Source organism: Triticum aestivum, chromosome 1B, assembly GCF_018294505.1.
Source record: "Triticum aestivum cultivar Chinese Spring chromosome 1B, IWGSC CS RefSeq v2.1, whole genome shotgun sequence".
In the NCBI taxonomy this organism is placed as follows: Eukaryota; Viridiplantae; Streptophyta; class Magnoliopsida; order Poales; family Poaceae; genus Triticum; species Triticum aestivum.
The window spans coordinates 662,174,390-662,197,410 of NC_057795.1; the positions used below are offsets into that span (position 1 = coordinate 662,174,390).

Sequence of the window (23,021 nt, forward strand, 5' to 3'; positions counted from 1 at the left end):
AACTATGTGAAACATTTTTATTGTATTCGGCTTGTAAAACCATACTATTTTATTCGGTTTATTTGACAATATGTTTGAATGCAAATCATCAATATAAAATTGGGCGGCCAGCCGGCCCATATGGGTCGGCGCGTTGGGCGCGCTGCCGACCCATATCAGAAACAGGGCGGACGCCGGGCGGACGGCCGACCCAAAGACAAAAAGCGGACGAAATCGCCATCCGTTTGGGTCGCCCCGTTGCTCTAATTAAATTGACAACACGAAGTCTGAACTGAGAAAAAAAAAGTAGGTCCAAATCAAGAGAAACAAATCCAATCCAATCTTCTTCTTTGATCCAATGTTTACAGCTGACTGCCTGTATAGAAGTCATTTTCTGCTCAAGAGACATAGAGAGGAATCATGATGCAGCACCGATGATGATGATGCCCACGTATTGTTGGCTAAACACCTTGATAAAATATCTAATCGACTTGATTGCTCGGCTGGTTTCTTTCTCCTTCTCCTAAGTGATTGATTGATAGAGACCAGACTTCAATTCAAACACTAAAGTATTGTTATTATTGTTTGTTTTGTTGACAGAAAACAACTCCCCTTTGATAGAGATTAGGGAAAACTCTAACCAAGTCAGACACAGTGCATTGGGAAAATAATTGAAGGCAAAGAGGTCCATACTAAATCAAGAGAAGACATCCAATCCAATGTACTCCTACTACCAATCTTTTAGAACTATTGTCAAATGTGTTATTGCATCTTGCAAGAAGCAAGATCAATTTTCTACAAAGAATTAAGCCAGGAATGAATTGCCTCTAATTATGTGCAAGAACAATCAAAACACCCCAAATCTCCTTGCACAATTAGTGATCTCTTTGGGAGTGAAGTTACCATCGTCACCCCGTGGCGTCCTGCTGCGCCCGGTGCGACGACCGCGGGAACGGCCGCCGGAGTTGGGGCGACGGCGAGAACTCCACGGGCGCCGGCGGCAGCTCCATCTCGCCGGCGAGGATCTTGACAATGTCCGTGCTGTCCGGCCGGTGCTCCGGCTGCCGCTGCAGGCACATGAGCGCGAGCTGCGCGCAGAGCGTGGCCTGGCCCCTGTCGTAGGCGCCCTCCAGCCGCTCGTCCATGAGCTCCAGCACGTTGCCCGCGCGCGCGAGCTGCCGGCACCAGCTCACCAGGTTGGCCTTCTCCAGCTTCATCGGCGACGACAGGATGTGGAGCGGCCGCCGCCCCGACAGGATCACCAGCACCAGCACGCCGAAGCTGTACACGTCGGCCTTCTCGAGCGGGTCGCCCTCCGGCGCCACGTAGCACACCGTGCCGCGCATGCTCGTCGTCGTGCTCAGATCCCGGCTGAACAGGTCGCCGCTGTGGTGCACGTCGCCGCTGCCCGCGGACTGGCCGCGCCGCCGGCTCCTCTTCCGGCTCCTCCGGAAGCTCATGTCCTCCAGCGCGCTCCGTTTGGCGTTGCCGTCCCCGTTGACATTGCTGGTGTTCACGCTGGTCGACCGCAGCCACGGCTTGCCGGCGCCGCCCCGGCGCTGCTTGTCGACGGTGCCGCCGGCTTTCTTGCTCATCTCCTCGAAGAACTCCTCCTTCCACCACTCCCGCATCTGGGTCGCCTCCTTCTTGTCGCCTGCGGCTCCTTTGCTGGCGCTGCTGTCGGCATTGCCCGCGTTCTTATTGTCCTCGTCGCCGACGGAGGGTGAGTTCTTGAGGTCGCCGTCGTCGGCCCAATCCGGGTTCCTCTTCGGGCAGATTTGGCTGCCGATCCACTCGGCCACGTAGTCCCGTGGGTCGACCTCGCCGCTGTCATCCTGCTTCATCTTCATCCACCACTCATTTCCCGACGCTCTAGCCGGCGGACCGGGGTCATCTTTGGCGGAGGCAGCGGCGGAGAGGTCGAGGTCGCATGCCTCGCCGAGTTCTTGGCTCATGAAGTCGTCCCCGCCGGCGACGGGTCCAGTGTCGACGACGGCATCGGGGGTCTTGAAGCGCGCGAGGCCAAAGTCCGCGACCTTGGCGCGGAAGTCGGCGTCGAGGAGGACGTTGCTGGGCTTGAGGTCCCCGTGCACGACCGGCGGCTGGCACTCGGCGTGGAGGAACGCGAGCGCGCGCGCCACGTCGCGGACGACTCCTCGCCGCTGCGCCCAGTCGAGGCAGCGCCCGTCGCCGAAGAGCGCGGCCTGGAGGGACCCCTGCGGCAGGTACTCGAAGACGAGGAGCAGGGGCCGGCCGTCGGCGCCGGAGCCGGCGTACCCGAGGAGGGAGACGAGGCGCGGGGAGTCGGGCGGGAGCGAGGCGAGCACGTGGAGCTCGTGCGTCGAGGCGCAGGTCTTGACGGCGGCGAGGGAGGCGTCGGGGAAGGTGGCGAGGTAGACCGGCGAGGCGGCGCCGCGGCCGAGGAGGCGGGACGGGTGAAAGCCGCCGGTGGCCCGGCGCAGCGCGCGGCGGGAGTAGCGGCGCAGCGGGCGCGCTGGCGGCTGGGGCGGGGAGAAGGGGAGCGTGGGGCGCCGGCGGCGGCGGAGGTGGAGCGCGAGGAGGAGGGTGAGCAGGAGGAGCAGCAGCACTGCCGTGGCGGCCGCGGCGGTGGCTGCGAGGAGGAGGTGGCGGTGGTTGGTGGCGGCGTGGAGGGGTGGGGGAGGGGGAGGGGGGGTGGGTGGTGGCTGGGCCTGGAGGTGGCGGGAGGGCATGGCTGGGCTGTGCCGGCGCAAGCGGCGGCTTGTGTCGGGGCGGGTCACGGGTGGTGCCGTCGTGCGACGTCTAGTAGCCAGAGTGCCAGACAGCCAGACAGCGAGGGCCCGTGGTTGCTGGCATGAATTGTCCGCCATTTTTCTATTTGCTCTGCTCCTTCCTCCCTCCTTCTTCCCTCTTCTTCTTGGATGGATGATGGAGAATTTTCCGCCATGCAGCACACAATCCAACATTCCCCATTGCTTTTGCTTTTGCTCTGCTTTTGAGACCGGTGTTGGATACCATTCCAGTCAACCCTACTTTCGATCGAATCCTACTTCTCTCCGTGGGAAATCCACGGGTGCTCATGGAAGCGGCGCTCCTGCCACAGGAAAAAATATTAAATGTATGAATAAATTTTAAACAAAAATTCAGTGTATACATCTTGACATTATATTGGTGCACGTTAAGTTTAGGAGAAAACCGACATTTTTTATGGCTTGTGTAAAAAAGACAAAAAAATGACACATAACCTGTCGGTTTTTCACGAAACGACTTTATGAGCATGTACCGTATCAAGATGTACATGTTAATTTTTTTATTATGTTCTTTTTACATTTTAAAATATGTCTAAAACACATTTTAAATCAGAAGCGCGCACTTCCATGTGCCAAAACGTCACTCTCGTCTCTCCATCCGATAACATAAGAGTATTTTCGACACCAGTAAAGGAGTATTGTATTTTGCAGATGTTGGTGCACATTTTTATTTTGCAGATGCTGGTGCACATTTTGCTCCCAACCAACTATAGAAGGGCCTCAGAGCAATTTTAATTGGGCAACCTATTTCGTTCGTCCATGTCCGTATGAATCGCCGCGGATAAAAATGATGGCCCAACACGCTGACCCATTCTCAAAACACATCTGTTTCACGTTCACGCGATCCCATTTCCGGTCTAAATTTGGTCCTGAAATGCGTCGGCGCGAACGCGACACGGACACGTCGCATGTCCCCTCGTTGTCTGTCATGGTCCCACATGGCAGTCCGCCAACGATTGAACGTGGTCATATTAATAGCAGCCATTAACACCTAGACCATGCACGAGCCAGTGGAAGCATCCTTTTTTAATCCATGCATGCGAGGGGTGCCCTCATCCACTTCCACTTTCGTCCACATCTGCCCCCCCCCCCCCTCCCCCCTCCCGTGCTTCCTTGCTGGCGACAACCTGGACCCTAAACATGGGGTTCTTCAGTGGCAGTGGCTCCGGCGAGATCAAGGGGAAGTTCACTCCAGTGCTTCCTCCTCTCATGCTCTTCCTCCTCGGCTGCCGCCGGCCCGGCCCGCGAGGCAGTGTCTGCACATCCCGGTGAACCAAGCGCGGTGGCGCTGGGAGTTCAGGCAGTCACTGTTGTACCCTGACGTCACACCGCCACCCAACTGGCATCTTGATTCGCAGCGGATCCCGGTGCCGGCGATGGCGGGGTCACGGCAGGCCTGCCTAGGAGGTGCGCAGGTGCCGGGCGCAGTTCACGCCAGAGCAACGACGAATGCTCGAGTACGTGGAGGACTCTTCCCATTAGGAGGTCTAGTTTGCCCTCGAACACGAGGAGTGAAGGCGGCTCGGCATGCAACACCACCACGTCACCCCCCGCCCCTCCCCCCCCAATCGTCAAGACGGAGGAGGAGGACGAAGCTGCCTACCAGGCGGCGCTGGCGACAGCCTTAGAGACCTCCATCGAGGAGGAGCGTCTGAAGACGGAAGCAGCGAAGGCGGACTACCAGGCGAGGCTAGCGGAGGCCATGACCCTCTCTGCGACCGGTGACTACGTAGTGCCACCGTCGCCACCGCCTGAGCCGGCCAAGTGGTACGTCTAGACCGGCCAGCTACGGGAGTGGGTTAGCCCCCCTCCCCCCCGTTTGGCTCCACACGACGCCGGCGCAGGAGGCCATGTACCTAGAGCACTGGAGGCAGCGCAGGGGGAGCGGCGCATGCAGAGGGAGCGCGACGAGGAGGAGGACCGCCGACAGGAGGAGGAGGAGGAGCACGCCCGCATTGCCGCCACCGGAGGAGGCAGTCCCGACGGCCTATCAAGCCGCCTTCGGCTGGGCTGGGCTGCCTCCCGTCTTCATCGACCTCACCGGCGACGATGGCGATGGTAAGCATGGGCGGATTTGGGCCCCAGGCAGCCCAGGCCATTGCCTGGGGCGTGGGGAATTTTCTCGGCCTATATATCAAAAAAAAAAAGTTTGGCCTGGGGCGCAGCCCAATTCCCAGCCCAGGCAGGCCAGGCCAACTAGCCCAGCCGCCCAGGCCGGAGTACCCCGCATCGCAGAAACGCGCAAGGCGCAACCCCCAGCCGCAGTCGCCTCTGTTCCTTCCCCGACTTGACGAACCCTAGGCTAGGGAATCGCCTGCCATCGGCGCCGGTCAGATCTGTCCGGCAGCACCCCCTACCCCCCTTCCCAGTCTTCGTCGTGCCGGTCAAGGCCCCTGGCTCCCCTCCCCCTTCCAATCTTCGTCAGCTCCGTCAGGTTGCGCCACTGCCAGCTGCTGCCCTGCCCGGCGTCCGACGAGGTGGTCCTCAAAAATCAGCCGTGCTGCCCGGCGTAAAGGTACTGGTTTGATACTTTGATGGCTTGATGCCCATGTGATGCCATTGTTTTTTTTCTAGATGCCAGACTACCACAGTTTGATGATGATTTTAGTTGCTATATTCCATTGTTGTTGACTGATGCGTATCTGGTTTGATGGACCATCTAGTCCCGATGATGGATGTTGGTAAACAGATGCTGAAATTGTTTGGTATGAATGAGTGAATTCAAACCAATATGCTTGTTCATTTTACTTTTGATTTGATATCTCCCCGGTTGAATGTTTCTTCCATTTTTTATCTAGCAACTACTCCCCCCTTTCCAAATTACTCGTCGTGGTTTTAGTTCAAATTTGAACTAAAACCACGACGAGTAATTTAGAACGAAGGGAGTAGCAGTGATCTTACCATAGCGACTCTCTGTGATTGCATTCTGTGGCTGTAGCTCCCAATGTTCCCGTGAAATCATTAGATTTTGAAAGTTATATATTCATGTTTCTTCCATCTTGGAATGCTATTGTGTTCAATTTGGGCACCTTGAATCAGCTGCCTGAATTCTTCATTCTGTTCTCTAAAATCTTCTGCTTACAAGAGAAGAAATTCATGAAATGGGCTCATTGCCATTGTTTGTTAGATGTGTAAATTGATTTGGACATTGAGTAATTTTTATTTCTATCAAATATTATAGGAAGGCAAGATGAGTAAAAGAAACAAGACATTGAATTCTTTTTTTCAGGTTTGAACCACGGGTTATCGCACACACAAAGGCCTTTTGCCTCGTCCTAGACGTAAGCTTTCACATTTTGCATCTGTTGTTAACTAGTTTTACCTGCTATATTATGCACTGATTTGCATTTCAAAAAATTTGATAGAACGTTTAGCTTCTTCTGCGATTGAAGATTAGTCATGGGAGGCTCAGATCAACCAATCATTTGATTTGGTATCTATCTTTTGTATCATCTATATATGCTACATATTGTCTTTTGATTTGTCTTTCTTTATTATTTGACCCATCATGGAACAAATGCTGCCATTGAATATTATGTTTTGTTTCTTATTAGTTATGCAACATAGTTTGGCTTTTGTATGCCTTGAAACTGGAGTTTTTTGGGATAGTTTTTAGCCTTAGGTTCTCGCCTGGGGCGTCAATCAATCCTGGATCCGCCACTGATGGTAAGCGCAAGGGCAAGGGCAAGGCGGGCGTCTAGGGCACCATGCGGGCCCAGACTTTTTTATGTTTTAGTTAATGTAATTATTTTTAAGTGGACATTGACTGGCGGTTGACCGGCCATATATGTTTAATTAAGTTTCTATTATGTTTATCTATGCCACATGATGTTTATCTTTTTCTTTGGCGCGAGCAAATTTAAGTCGGCCTGTTGTTGGACAAACCACGCGTCTCTCAGTGCAATGGTGTGAGCTGCACCGTTGGCGCTTCTTCTGCAAGTCCTTGAGTGCCATGGCATGTCTCGAGTAGTCTGGTTCCCTCTTGCAGATGCCATCTGCAAAAGCTGTCTCGGTGCATATTCTTATGCCCCCCAGCTCGGCTCTGCGAGATCCACATCCTGCATGCAGTTCGGCACCGAAAGCAGACAAACGCTCAGTTCTTCCAGCTTTACGGGCCACCACGCCACCTGCCCTTAACATGGATCAACAGTGGTAAACCACTGAACCTGCTAAGAGCATCTCTAGCGGATTCTGTATCTCTCCGTCCCTTAATTTTTAGTTACGGGATCCTGTAAAACCAATTTGTGAGAACCGCGCAAGCTCGCGCAGAACAGATCTGGTATAAGAGCAAGAGTAAAATGCACTGGCAGTCACTCTATTTGCGAAAGGCGCTCAGTTTGGTCACTGTACTTAGAAAGACGGTCAATACGGTCACCCAATACGACAAGACGTGTTTGTACGGTCACTGTTGCTCGTGTGCCACCCGTCGCCGCTCGGTTTGACCAGTCAGTGTCGTCCACGTCGGCACGGTGAGGTTTATTTCTGCAAATTAGCCCCGCGCATGTAATTATCTATCGACCACCCTGAAATACCCCACGCTGTGGCGGAATCCCTAATTCCCCACTCGCCGCCGACGCCGCTGCCCTCTCCTCTCCCTCCCACACGGCTGCCACCCTCTTTCGTGCTGCTTGCCGGCGGCGTCTCCCTGCCGCTTGCCGCCGCCCTCCCCTCTCCCTCCCACTCCGCCATGTCGACAAGCTCGGTCAGGTCTTCGCTCGGTGGTCGTTCGGTGGTGGTGCCGCTCATCAGATGCCCTTCTTGCCGCACTCGTGTTAAGTTCTATCTCTCCAACACGGAGAAGCACGAGGGTTGGGTCTTCTACAGGTGTCCTGTTGGTGTAAGTGGAGTGCATCCCTGTTCTTCATTTTGGTCGAATCTTGGGAACTTGTAATGGTGATTTTTGGCGTTTGTTTTCTTTTGACCTTCAGGACCATTTCTGGCATTGGGAGTTGGAATACATTGGCTACTTGCTGGATAATCAGTTTCTCGTGGGCAATGAAGCCGTAGATGCATTAGGAGCTGCAGAAGATAGGAGGAAAGAGCTGGTGCAAGCAAGGAATTGAAGATATGCAGGTGGATGCGCAGTTGATCTTCCAGGCTTTGAAGTTGGAAATCATGGAAGAGTTCCAGGGCAAATGAGCAATCAGCAAGCAGAGGCACTCGTAGGGTTAGGCAATGAAATATTGGTGATGATGAAGGCACTGTTGGCAGCACTCATTGTAGTTGCAGTGCTTGTAGTTATTTCTCTGCTGAAGAAGTGATGCTATTTCACTGTTAGTATGTTAGGAATGATGCCTAGTTTGTTAGGAGATGAACTGGTACTATGTGGTAGTATTGTTAGTGTCAAGTGACAACCTTTTGCATTGTATCTGGTAATATGTAATGCAAGTGACAATCTTGTACTGCAAATGGAAGTTAATGGATCATCTTTGATGTCTTATGGCGATGCTGTTAATTTGGGCACATTTGACTATTGTCATATTTGGCTTGTGTGTGTGCATTGCAAAGCTAGTTGCTGATGCTTGTGTGTGTGCTGTCAAATTAGGCAATGAAATATTGTGTGCATTTTTCTTGCAAAATAACTATGGAACTGCTCCAAGTTGAAAAGGACAAATGTGACCATATGTTGGGCAATGTTATAACCAGGGCATTAAGCATAGTCATAAGTAGGGCAAAGAAGTATCTTGTAGAACTGGTTACAAAATGAGCAACAATTGGTCCATACTCATGTGTCTACATCATTATGGATCAATTGCAACATTCCTACATTACCAACTGGTTACAAAATATGAAGCTTGCATACTACAATGATGTTCTGGCTCTCCACTGTCTCATCACCTGAAGATATCAAACATGGATGTTCTGTTGGCCTTCCTTGGCTGACCATCTTCTTGGTGTTCTGAATCACCCTGTCTATTACCCATTGCAATAGATATCAGCCTAAGTTCTTCTTTTCTTTATGCTGCAGCAGCCTCTTTCTCTGCTTTTTTATCTGCTCTTGTTTTTTGCTGCATCAGCCTCTTTCTCTGCTAGCTTCTTGGCAGCTTCTTGTTCTTTTTTAGCCTTCTTCTCAGCCTCCTTCTTTGCTTTGTTCTCAGCAGCTATAGTTTTCTTAACCTCCAGAAGAATCTGCCTTGTCTATGCTTGAGCTTGCTTTTTTATTGCTTCTTCTTCTTTCTTCTTCTCTCTGTTCTGAGCAGCTGCCTGCCTCTTCCTCTCTGCCTCTGCTGTTTTCTTCTCCTCTTGCAGATGTCTCTTCCTGGCAGCTTCTTCAGCCTTCTTTTCTTGTTCTTCTCTCCTTGCTGCAAGTGTAGCATTTTTCTTGTCTTCTAAGTCTTTGTCTCTCTGCTTTTTTAATGCAAGTAACTTCTTGGTCATCTCTCCTTGCTGAATGGTTCTTGTGATCCCTTGGTTTTTATTGACCAACAGCTGAGCAGCAGAAAGGAATGTAGACTCTGGAATAGGTCCTTGTGCAATTCCTCTTGGCACAGGCCTCTGCATGTATGACAAAACATACCATGAGATCATGTACTACACAATAATATATGAGATCATGTATGACAAAACTTACCCTTTCTATCATTTGATCAACCATAAGATCTTCTATGATAGGATTTTCTGCAGGGTTGTGTTCCTGCTAAAAAATGAAGTAATAATTAAGTGATCCAACATAGGTGCCAAACTGAAACATCTTCTGCATTATTTAGTGCAAAAACATACTTGAGTAATGACAGGATCTTCATCTTGCACATGTTGCTCAGGTGGTGATGTTGCTTCATGATTTGCTTGTGGTGCTGAGGCTGCCTGCATATTTGGAGGAGGTACTCCTGCCTTGAGGTACTTGCATCCTTTAATGTTGTGATCTGCCTCTCCACAATATTTGTAGTGCATGATGACACCATGCCTAAACATTTTCTTGCCACCATTACTGCAGATTACTTCACCTGGTGCTTTTCTTCTGCTTTTGCATGGCCAGCTGATACGTCTCCAACGTATCTATGATTTTTGATTGCTCCATGCTACTTTATCTACTGTTTTGGACTATATTGGGCTTTATTTACCACTTTTATATTATTTTTGGGACTAACCTATTAACCGGAGGCCCAGCCCAGAATTGCTGTTTTTTGCCTATTTCAGTGTTTCAAAGAAACGGAATATCAAACGGAGTCCAAACGGAATGAAACCTTCAGGAACGTGATTTTCTCACCGGACATGAACCGGGAGACTTGGACCCTACTCCAAGAAGTGCCAGAGGCGGTCACGAGGGTGGAGGGCGCGCCCCCCTGGGCGCGCCCCCCTGCCTCATGGGCCCCCCTGTTGCTCCACCGACGTACTCCTTCCTCCTATATATACCTACGTACCCCCGTCAGATCAAAGACGGAGCCAAAAACCTAATTCCATCGCCGCAACTTTCTGTATCCGCGAGATCCCATCTTGGGGCCTGTTCCGGAGCTCCACCGGAGGGGGCATCTATCACGGAGGGCTTCTACATCAACACCATAGCCTCTCCGATGAAGTGTGAGTAGTTTACTTCAGACCTTCGGGTCCATAGCTAGTAGCTAGATGGCTTCTTCTCTCTTTTTGGATCTCAATACAATGTTCTCCCCCTCTCTTGTGGATATCTATTCGATGTAATCTTCTTTTTGCGGTGTGTTTGTTGAGACCGATGAATTGTGGGTTTATGATCCAGCTTATCTATGAATAATATTTGAATCTTCTCTGAATTCTTTTATGTATGATTGAGTTATCTTTGCAAGTCTCTTCGAATTATCCTTTTGGTTTGGCCAACTAGATTGGTAGTTCTTGCAATGGGAGAAGTGTTTAGCTTTGGGTTCAATCTTGCGGTGTCCTTACCCAGTGACAGAAAGGGTTGCAAGGCACGTATTGTATTGTTGTCATCGAGGATAACAAGATGGGATTTTTATCATATTGCATGAATTTATCCCTCTACATCATGTCATCTTGCTTAAGGCGTTACTCTGTTTTTAACTTAATACTCTAGATGCATGATGGATAGCGGTCGATGAGTGGAGTAATAGTAGTAGATGCAGAATCGTTTCGATCTACTTGTCTCAGACGTGATGCCTATACACATGATCATACCTAGATAACATCATAATTATTCGCTTTTCTATCAATTTCTCAACAGTAATTTGTTCACCCACCGTATAATACTTATTCTCTTGAGAGAAGCCACTAGTGAAACCTATGGCCCCCGGGTCTATTCTCATCATATCAATCTCCATCACTTTATTACTTGCTTTGTTTTTACTTCGCCTTTTACTTTTTACTTTGCATCTCTATATCAAAAATACCAAAAATATTATTTATCATCTCTATCAGATCTCACCCTCGTAAGTGACCGTGAAGGGATTGACAACCCCTAATCGCGTTGGTTGCGAGTAGCTATCGTTTTGTGTAGGTACGAGGGACTCGTGCCTGATCTCCTACTGGATTGATACCTTGGTTCTCAAAAACTGAGGGAAATACTTACGCTACTTTACTGCATCATCCTCTCCTCTTCGGGGAAATCCAACGCAGTGCTCAAGAGGTAGCAAGAAGAATTTCTGGCGCCGTTGCCGGGGAGTTTGTGCAAAAGTCAACTATACCAAGTACCCATCACAATCCCTATCTCTCGCAGTACATTATTTGCCTCTCATTTTCCTCTCCCCCACTTCACCCTTGCCATTTTATTCACCCTCTCTTTCCCAATATCCTCCTCTCTTTCCCTTTCGCCTTTTTCTCGTTTGCTTTTTTGTTTGTTTGTGTGTTGGATTACTTGTTGCCATGGCACAAGATAATACCAAATTGTGTGACTTCTCGAATACCAATAATAATGATTTCCTTAGTACTCTGATTGCTCCTTTTAATAATGATGAGTCTTGTGAAATCAATACCGCTTTGCTGAATCTTGTTATGAAAGATCAATTCGCCGGCCTTCCTAGTGAAGATGCCGCTACTCATCTAAACAATTTTGTTGATTTGTGTGATATGCTAAAGAAGAAAGATACGGATAATAATATTGTCAAATTGAAGTTATTTCCATTTTCACTTAGAGATCGTGCTAAAGTTTGGTTTTTGTCTTTGCCTAAAAATAGTATTGATTCTTGGAACAAGTGCAAAGATGCTTTTATCTCTAAGTATTTTCCTCCCGCTAAGATCATCACTCTTAGGAACGATATTATGAATTTTAAACAACTTGATCATGAGCATGTTGCCCAATCTTGGGAAAGAATGAAATTGATGCTTCGCAATTGCCCTACTCATGGTTTGAATTTATGGATGATCATACAAAAATTTTATGCCGGATTGAGTTTTGCTTCTAGAAATCTTTCAGATTCGGCCGCGAGAGGCACGTTTAGGGAAATTACATTAGGAGATGCTACAAAATTGCTTGATAATATTATGGCTAATTATTCTCAATGGCACACCGAAAGATCTTCTAGTAAAAAAGTGCATGCTATAGAAGAAATCAATGTTTTGAGTGAAAAGATGGATGAACTTATGAAGATGTTTGCTACTAAAAATACTTCTATTGATCCCAATGATATGCCTTTATCTACTTTGATTGAGAATAATAATGAATTGGATGTGAATTTTGTTGGTAGGAATAGTTTTGGAAATAACGCGTATAGAGGGAATTTTAATCCTAGGCCTTATCCTAGTAATCCTTCTAATAATTATGGAAATTCCTACAACAACTCTTATGGAAATTTTAATAATATGCCCTCTGAATTTGAGAGTAGTTTTAAAGAGTTTATGAATTCACAAAAGAATTTTAATGCTTTGCTTGAAGAAAAATTGCTTAAAGTCGATGATTTGGCTAGGAACGTTGATAGAATTTCTCTTGAAATTGATTCTTTAAAGCTTAAATCTATTCCTCCTAAGCAAGATATCAATGAGTCCCTCAAAGCCATGAGAATTTCCATTAATGGGTGCAAAGAAAGAAGCGCTAGGATGCGTGCTTCTAAAGATGCCTTTATTAAAGCGTGTTCTTCCAATTCCTATGAAAATCAAGATGAAGATCTAAAAGTTATTGATGTGTCCCCTATTAAATCTTTGTTTTGCAATATGAATCTTGATGAAACTGAATATGATCTTCCTTTACCTAGAAGGCATTCTAAGAATTCGGAGTTTCTAGATCTTGATGATGAAATTGATGAAAGTGGGATTGAAAGAAATAAAAACCTAGATGTTACTAAACCCACTATTTTGGATATCAAGGAATTTAATTATGAAAATTGCTCTTTGATTGGTTGTATTTCCTTGTTGCAATCCGTGCTAGATTCTCCTCATGCTTATAGTCAAAATAAGGCCTTTATGAACACATTGTTGATGCTTTGATGCAATCTTATGAAGAAAAACTAGAGTTGAAAGTTTCTATCCCTAGAAAACACTATGATGAGTGGGAACCTACTATTAAAATTAAAATCAAAGATTGTGAGTTTCATGCTTTATGTGATTTGGGTGCTAGTGTCTCCACTATTCCCAAAACTTTGTGTGATTTGCTAGATTTCCGTGATTTTGAAGATTGCTCTCTAAACTTGCACCTTGAGGATTCCACTATTAAAAAGCCTATGGGAAGAATTAATGATGTTCTTATTGTTGAAAATAGGAATTATGTGCCCGTAGATTTTATGGTTCTTGATATAGATTGCAATCCTTCATGTCCTATTATTCTTGGTAGACCTTTCGTTAGAACGATTGTTGCGATTATTGATATGAAGGAAGGGAATATTAGATTCTAATTTCCCCTGAGAAAGGGTATGGAACACTTCCCTAGAATGAAAATAAGATTACCATGTGAATCTATCATGAGATCCACTTATGGATTGCCTACCAAAGATGGCAAAACCTAGATCTATCCTTGCTTTTATGCCTAGCTAGGGGCGTTAAACGATAGCGCTTGTTGGGAGGCAACCCAATTTTATTTTTTGTTCTTTGTTTTTGTTACTATTTAGTGTTAAATTTTGTTTCTACTTTCTGTTTAGATGTGTTTTTATCTTTTAATTAGTGTTTGTGCCAAGTAGAACCTATAGGGTAAGCTATGATGATAGTTGATTTGATTCTGCTGAAAAACAGAAACTTTGCGCTCACGAGAAAAAATTCAATAAATCACAGAGACGTGATTTTTCATTGATTCTTTTTGCTGCTGATCAATAAACAAATTTTCCAGTACTTCCTATTTTGGTAGAAGTTTTAGAGTTCTATAAGTTTGCGTTAGTTGCAGATTGCTACAGACTGTTCTGTTTTTGACAGATTCTGTTTTTTGTGTGTTGTTTGCTTATTTCAATGCATCTATGGCTAATAAATTAGTTTATAAACCATAAGGAAGTTGGAATACAGTAGGTTTAACACCAATATAAATAAAGAATGAGTTCATTACAGTACCTTAAAGTACTCTTTTGTTTTCTTTCACTAACGGAGCTCACGAGATTTCTATTGAGTTTTGTGTTGTGAAGTTTTCAAGTTTTGGGTGAATTCTTTTGATGGATTATGGAACAAAGAGTGGCAAGAGCCTAAGCTTGGGGATGCCCATGGCACCCCCAAGATAATACAAGGACACCGAAAAGTCAAAGCTTGGGGATGCCCCGGAAGGCATCCCCTCTTTCGTCTACTTCCATCGGTAATTTACTTGGAGCTATATTTTTATTCACCACATGTTATGTGTTTTGCTTGGAGCGTCTTGTATTATTTGCGTCTTTGCTTGTTAGTTTACCACAATAATCCTTGCTGTACACACCTTTTGAGAGAGCCATACATGATTTGGAATTTGCTAGAATGCTCACAACGCTTCACTTATATCTTTTGAGCTTGATAGTTTTGCTCATAGCGCTTCACTTATATCTTTTGAGCTTGATAGTTTTGCTCATAGTGCTTCACTTATATCTTTTGAGAGTGGTAATTTTTGCTCTAGTGCTTCACTTAGATATTTTAGAGCATGATGGTGGATTTGTTTTAAAGAAACTATTGATCTCTCATGCTTCACTTAGATTATTTTGAGAGTTGTTAATAGCATGGTAATTTGCTTAAAGATAGTATACTTGGTATTCAAGATATGTGAAACTTTCTTTTGAGTGCGTTGAATACCAAGATAAGTTTGATGCTTGATAATTGTTTTGAGATATGGAGGTGATAATATCAAAGCAATGCTAGTTGGGGTGATTATGAATATAAAGAATTCTTGTGTTGAAGTTTGTGATTCCCGCAGCATGCACGTATGGTGAACCGCTTTATGATGAAGTCGGAGCACAATTTTATTTATTGATTGTCTTCCTTATGAGTGGCAGTCGGGGACGAGCGATGGTCTTTTCCTACCAATCTATCCCCCTAGGAGTATGCGTTTAGTGCTTTGGTTTTTGATGAATTCTAAATCTTTGCAACAAGTGCATGAGTTCTTTTGATTAATGTTGAGTCCATGGATTATACGCACTCTCACCCTTTCGCCATTGCTAGCCTCTCTAATACCGCGCACTTTTCACCGGTATCATACACCCACCATATACCTTCCTCAAAACAGCCACCATACCTACCTATCATGGTATTTCCATAGACATTCCGAGATATATTGCCATGCAACTTACCACCGTTCCGTTCATATGACACACATTACTTTTGTCATATTGCTTTTTGCATGAACATGTAGTTGACATTGTATTTGTGGCAAGGCCACCTTCATAATTTTCATACATGTCACTCTTGATTCATTGCATATCCCGGCACACCGCCGGAGGCATTCATATAGAGTCATATTTTGTTCTAAGTATCGAGTTGTAAGAAAAAATAAAAGTGTGATGATCATCATTATTAGAGCATTGTCCCAGTGAGGAAAGGATGATGGAGACTATGATTCCCCCATAAGTCGGGATGAGACTCCGGACTTTATGAAAAATAAAAGAGGCCAAAGAAGCCCAAATAAAAAAGAGAGGCCAAAGAAGCACAACAAAATAAAAAAAATGAGAGAAAAAGAGAGAAGGGACAATGCTACTATCCTTTTACCACACTTGTGCTTCAAAGTAGCACCATGATCTCCATGATAGAGAGTCTCATATGTTGTCACTTCCATATACTAGTGGGAATTTTTCATTATAGAACTTGGCTTGTATATTCCAATGATGGGCTTCCTCAAAAAGTGCCCTAGGTCTTCGTGAGCAAGCAATTTGGATGCACACCCACTTAGTTTCTTTTGTTGAGCTTTCATATACTTATAGCTCTAGTGCATCCGTTGCATGGAAATCCCTACTCACTCACATTGATATCTATTAATGGGCATCTCCATAGCCCGTTGATACGCCTAGTTGATGTGAGACTATCTTCTCCTTTTTGTCTTCTCCACAACCACCATTCTATTCCACTTATAGTGCTATGTCCATGGCTCACGCTCATGTATTGCGTGAAAGTTGAAAAAGTTTGAGATTGCTAAAGTATGAAACAATTGCTTGGCTCGTCATCGGGGTTGTGCATGATTAAATACTCTGTGTGATGAAGATAGAGCATAGACAGACTATATGATTTTGTAGGGATAACTTTCTTTTGGCCAAGTTATTTTGAGAAGACATGATTACTTTGATTTGTATGCTTGAAGTATTATTACTTTTATGTCAATATGAACTTTTGTCTTGAATCTTTCGAATCTGAATATTTATACCACAATTAAGAAGATTTACATTGAAATTATCCCAAAGTATCACTCCACATGAAAAATTCTTTTTTATCATTTACCTACTCGAGGACGAGCAGGAATTAAGCTTGGGGATGCTTGATACGTCTCCAACGTATCTATAATTTTTGATTGCTCCATGCTACTTTATCTACTATTTTGGACTATATTGGGCTTTATTTACCACTTTTATATTATTTTTGGGACTAATCTATTAACCGGAGGCCCAGCCCAGAATTGCTGTTTTTTTTGCCTATTTCAGTGTTTCGAAGAAACGGAATATCAAACGGAGTCCAAACGGAATGAAACCTTCGGGAACGTGATTTTCTCACCGAATGTGATCCAGTAGACTTGGACCCTACTCCAAGAAGTGCCAGAGGCGGTCACGAGGGTGGAGGGCGCGCCCCCCTGTCTCGTGGGCCCCCTGTTGCTCCACCGACGTACTCCTTCCTCCTATATATACCTACGTACCCCCGTCAGATCAAAGACGGAGCCAAAAACCTAATTCCACCGCCGCAACTTTCTGTATCCGCGAGATCCCATCTTGGGGCCTAATCCGGAGCTCCGCCGGAGGGGGCATCTACCATGGAGGGCTTCTACATCAACACCATAGCCTGTCCGATGAAGTGTGAGTAGTTTACTTCAGACCTTCGGGTCCATAGCTAGTAGCTAGATGGCTTCTTCTCTCTTTTTGGATCTCAATACAATGTTCTCCCCCTCTCTTGTGGAGATCTATTCGATGTAATCTTCTTTTTGCGGTGTGTTTGTTGAGACCGATGAATTGTGGGTTTATGATCCAGCTTATCTGTGAATAATATTTGAATCTTCTCTGAATTCTTTTATGTATGATTGAGTTATCTTTGCAAGTCTCTTCGAATTATCCTTTTGGTTTGGCCAACTAGATTGGTAGTTCTTGCAATGGGAGAAGTGTTTAGCTTTGGGTTCAATCTTGCGGTGTCCTTACCCAGTGACAGAAAGGGTTGCAAGGCACGTATTGTATTGTTGCCATCGAGGATAACAAGATGGGGTTTTTATCATATTGCATGAATTTATCCCTCTACATCATGTCATCTTGCTTAAGGCGTTACTCTGTTTTTAACTTAATACTCTAGATGCATGATGGATAGCGGTCGATGAGTGGAGTAATAGTAGTAGATGCAGAATCGTTTCGATCTACTTGTCTCGGACGTGATGCCTATACACATGATCATACCTAGATAACATCATAATTATTCGCTTTTCTATCAATTGCTCAACAATAATTTGTTCACCCACCGTAGAATACTTATTCTCTTGAGAGAAGCCACTAGTGAAACCTATGGCCCTCGGGTCTATTCTCATCATATCAATCTCCATTACTTTATTACTTGCTTTGTTTTTACTTCGCCTTTTACTTTTTACTTTGCATCTCTATATCAAAAATACCAAAAATATTATTTATCATCTCTATCAGATCTCACCCTCGTAAGTGACCGTGAAGGGATTGACAACCCCTAATCGCGTTGGTTGCGAGTAGCTATCGTTTTGTGTAGGTACGAGGGACTCGTGCATGATCTCCTACTGGATTGATACCTTGGTTCTCAAAAACTGAGGGAAATACTTACGCTACTTTACTGCATCATCCTCTCCTCTTCGGGGAAATCCAACGTAGTGCTCAAGAGGTAGCACCTGCCTACTTGCTTGGTGTACAATGGTGGCACAAGTGGTGGCCCATTCATCTTCTCCCATTCTGTCATGTCTCTACATGGATAGATTATGTTCTTGTATGCCATTTTGAACATGCTCACAGAATAGCATTGGTTAACCAATGAAAGAGGGTCAACTCTTTCATGTCTAGCACATGCTATGGCATGTACACAAGGTGTGCCACCTGAGGGAGTCCTGGATTAGGGGGTATTCAGACAGCCGGACTATATACTTTGGCCGGACTGTTGGACTATGAAAACACAAGATTGAAGACTTCGTCCCGTGTCCGGATGGGACTCTCCTTTGCATGGAAGGCAAGCTTGACGATTCGGATATGTAGATCTCCTTCTCTATAACCGACTATGTGTAACCCTAGCCCCCTACGGTGTCAATATAAACCGGAGGGTTTAGTCCGTAGGACAAGAACAATCATAATCATAGGCTAGCTTCTAGGGTTTAGCCTCTATGATCTCGTGGTAGATCAACTCTTGTAATACTCATATCATCAAGATCAATCAAGCAGGAAGTAGGGTATTACCTCCATCGAGAGGTCCAAAACCTGGGTAAACATTGTGTCCCCAGCCTCATGTTACCATTAGCCTTAGACGCATAGTTCGGGACCCCCTACCCGAGATCCGCCGGTTTTGACACCGACATTGGTGCTTTCATTGAGAGTTCCACCGTGTCGTCATGATAAGGCTTGATGTCTCCTTCAATCATCAACAACGCTATGGTCCAGGGTGAGGTTTTCCTCCCCGGACAGATCTTCGTACTCGGCGACTTTGCACTACTGGCCAACTCGCTTGGCCATCTGGAGCAGATCGACAGCTACGCCCCTGGCCATCAGGTCAGGTTCGGAAACTTGAACTACACGGCTGACATTCGCGGGGACTTGATCTTCGACGGGTTTGAGCCTGCGTCAGGAGCGCCGAACAGTCACGACGTGCATGACTTAGATCTGCCATCGGACGGTGTTCGGGATATCGCACCTATGGCTGCCCTGGCCCTTAATCTAGAGTAGATCGCGCCATCCGAGGACGGGTGGATGGACCCTGCCATGGAGGCCGCACACTCATCGGCGATGGAGCCGAACATAGACTCCACCTCTCAGGAAATCTGTGTCACCGGACCCCCGGACTTGTCTCCGGACTTAGGTTCCGGACCGCGTGCATCCGTGCCCATCGAATCTGATTGGGCACCGATCATGGAGTTTACCTCCGCGAATATCTTTCAAAACTCACCCTTTGGTGACGTGCTAAATTCATTGAGCTCTCTCTCTTTATCAGGAGACTCTTGGCCGAACTATGTCCGGCTCGAGTGGGATGCAGACGACGAAGAAATTTGCTGCCCACCCACCACCCACTTAATAGCCAATGTCGATGACTTAACCAACACACTGGACTTCGACTCCGAAGACATCGATGGTATGGACGTCGATGCTGGAGATGATCAGAACCACCGCCCACGGGGTGCTGGACATCCGCCTCATCATATGATATATACATGGTGGACACACCCAAGGAGAACAACGGCGACAAAAAAGACGCCACAGAGGATAATCCCCCCGGGCAGAAACCAACGCGACGGCGCAGGCGCCGCTCTAAGTCCAGCCACAGTAAAAATAGCGATAACAGCGCAAGAAAAATTGACACCCCGGTCGACTCCAAAGGAAACGATGACCCCATGGACCCAGCGATGGAGCAGGATGAGCCAGGGCACGCCGAACATAGTCCGGAGCAGACGCCCGATCACGGCGACCCCGATGGTAAAACTCATCAACCTACCTCCGGAGAGAAGGACAGTCCGGATAACGATGCATTCATCCCAGAAAAACACTTGGAGCAAGAGAACCTCCACAGAAGGCTTATGGCCACCGCGAGGAGCCTGAAGAAGCAGAAGCAAAGGCTTAAGGCCATGCAGGATACGCTCAACCGCAGATGGAACAAAGTGCTAGACACTAAGGAAAAATATGGCGACAATCGCCACACAAAGAGCTACGCAAAGCGCAAGCTGCTGCCCGGATTCGACGACGAGGCCATAGAGCCCATTCCGCCGAAGAATAATACGGCCGCTCAGCCGGACCGACCACCTCGTGTCCGCGACAGAGCAGCTACTGACGCCGCACACAAGCCAGCACACGGTTTACGTGAGCTCCTAGACAAAAAGGCTGGTGCGACCAGGTCCATCTATGGATCTAGAGGACGTGCTCCGGCGCAAGATCATAGCCACCAAAACGATCATATTGATCGAATACTAGTTCGGAATCAACCCCGAACACAACAACCATCGACAACATGCCATGACACATCCAATTACAGGGGTGCTACACACCCCTTGTGCTTCACTGATGAAGTGCTGGCTCATGAATTTCCACAGGAATTCAAACCCGTAAATATAGAGGCATACGACGGAACAACAGACCCTGGGGTCTGGATTGAGGACTTTATCCTTCATATCCAAAAGGCTCGCGGAGATGATCTCCACGCCATTAAATATCTGCCCCTCAAGTTGAAAGGACCAGCTCGACACTGATTGAAAAGCCTCCCCAAAAACTCAATTGGAAGTTGGGAGGAACTTGAGGATGCTTTCAGGGCCAATTTTCAAGGGACCTATGTCCGACCTCTGCAAGCAGATGATTTAAGTCACATAATACAACAACCCGGAGAGTTAGCCCGTAAGCTTTGGAATAGATTTCTCACTAAGAAGAATCAAATTGTTGATTGTCCAGATGCCGAAGCCTTAGCGGCCTTCAAGCACAGTATCCGAGACCAATGGCTCGCCAGACACCTCGGCTAAGAAAAGCAGAGGACAATGGCGGCCCTAACAAGCCTTATGACCCGGTTTTGCGTGGGTGAGGACAGCTGCTTGGCCCGTAGAGGCACCAATGACCCAGGCACATCCGAAATTAGGGATGGCAACGGGAAGCCACGACGCAATAAAAACTAGCATCAAAACAAGGAAGAGAGTCCGGGCAACACGGCGGTCAATGCCGGATTCAGGGCTCTCGACCCGGTCAATGAAAAAAGCCATTTAAAGGCAACAGGGATGGACCGTCCAGCCTAAATAAGGTTCTAGACAGATTATGTAAAATTCACGGCACCCCCAAAAAACCTGCAAACCACACCCGCAGAGATTGTTGGGTCTTCAAGCAGGCCGGCAAGCTAAACGCCGAACACAAAGGAAGGGAGACGCCAAGTGAAGACGAGGATGAGCCTTGCCAGCCGAACACTAGGGGACAGAAAAAATTCCCACCAGAAGTCAAAATAGTGAATATGATCTACGCAACTCATATACCGAAGAGAAGGCGCAAACGCGCACTCAGAGATGTATATGCTGTATAGCCCGTCGCCCCCAAATTCAACCCTTGGTCGGCCTGTCCGATCACTTTTGATTGCAGGGACAATCCGACTAGTATCCTACACGGAGGATCGGCTGCCTTGGTGCTCGACCCAATAATTGATGGATACCATCTCACTCGAGTCCTTATGGACGGCGGCAGTAGTCTTAATCTGAGTTATCAGGACACTGTCCGCAAGAGGGGGATAGACCCGTCAAGAATCAGCCAAAGTAACACTACCTTTAAAGGAGTAATACCAGGCGTTGAGGCCCGCTGCACGGGCTCCCTCGTATTAGAGGTTATATTTGGTTCTCCCGACAACTTCAGAAGCGAAGAATTAATCTTTGACATCGCTCCATTCCGAAGCGGCTATCACGCACTACTTGGAAGAGCGGACTTCGCTCGCTTCAACGCAGTACCGCACTACGCCTACCTTAAACTCAAGATGCCCGGTCCACGTGGCATCATCACAGTTAGCAAAAACACAGAGCGTTCCTTACATGCGTAATAATAGGTGGCGGCTCTAGCGGCCGAACACTAAGTGGCCTCTCCAACCAGAACACATGATCGGTCGTCAAGACCACGGACACGGTTAGACGAGTTCGGTGCACCACCGGTGGTAATAGCCCAGATAAACCTGAGCTGGGGTCTATAGATATACCCCCATAGGCGGTGCTAGGGGCTGCAAACATGTAACAAAGCCCACAGTTTGGCTTGACCCTATTAATATAACAATATATTGCATTTTCATGATTCATTGAGAATAACCAACTTCTCGCATGATTGCACTAGACTCTTTTACCTGAGTTTTCCTTTTTTACAGATGATCATCGTGCTACACCCTTCCAGGATACGGCACAACGGAGACAAAGGCGTAGACGTGCAGCAGGGCCCCGCTCAAAGGTTTCTCTTTAGATTAAGCCCCTGCGTAAACCTTCTTTAACGTCTCTTGTTGTTTGACATCCCTCGGGCACTTAATACACCCACGAGGGACACTTGCGTTATTGGCATTTCGCCACGACAGATGAATGCACGTACCTGGAAATTCGGGGTTCATTATCGGGGGCGTTACTTAGCCCAGTATATGTTATCAAAGTCCGAACACCTTCGGGAGTGTTCGGCGTCGCGAGTTTGGCCTTATATGCATCAGCTCCGAATCATGTCTTTGGTCAAATGTTGGGTTTGCTTGGCTCCTGGGTTTGGTACCTTACGTTTCGTTTCATTGGCTAAGGTGGCCAAAGGAGAACTACTGCGATTGTGCCCTGGTTATTCTGGATGAGCACCTCAGTAGAGAAAGCTGAAAACTGGCTGTCATGATACAGCGAGAGACTGGTCAACCACTCGATGACTTAGCGGAATCTTCGGGATTCCTCCACATTAACGAAGGACCGTTTCCCGGTCATGTACATACGCGCATCGTATTCAGATAAACGCGGAGTGTTAAAGCTATATAGTCCGGTTGCCTAGTTCGACGTGCGATCACCTCCTTAATGGACCAAGACGTTGGATCAAGTGTGATTACACACATTTTTTGAACACCCCTGCATTATATGCATGGGGGCTGAAGCCG

General features: G+C 46.8%; 1 protein-coding gene across 1 annotated transcript; it reads right to left on the reverse strand.

Moving 5' to 3' along the window:
* Positions 1-530: 530 nt before the first annotated feature.
* Positions 531-2,984, reverse strand: LOC123146231 (putative receptor-like protein kinase At1g80870). The gene has a single exon (XM_044565843.1). It carries the CDS (start codon positions 2,922-2,924, stop codon positions 888-890), a length of 2,037 nt encoding a protein of 678 aa, XP_044421778.1. The 5' UTR covers positions 2,925-2,984; the 3' UTR covers positions 531-887.
* Positions 2,985-23,021: the final 20,037 nt, after the last annotated feature.

Coding starts and splice junctions, on each gene's coding strand:
- LOC123146231 (XM_044565843.1), bottom strand. CDS start 2,924: ATGTTGGATTGTGTGCTGCATGGCGGAAAATTCTCCATCATCCATCCA.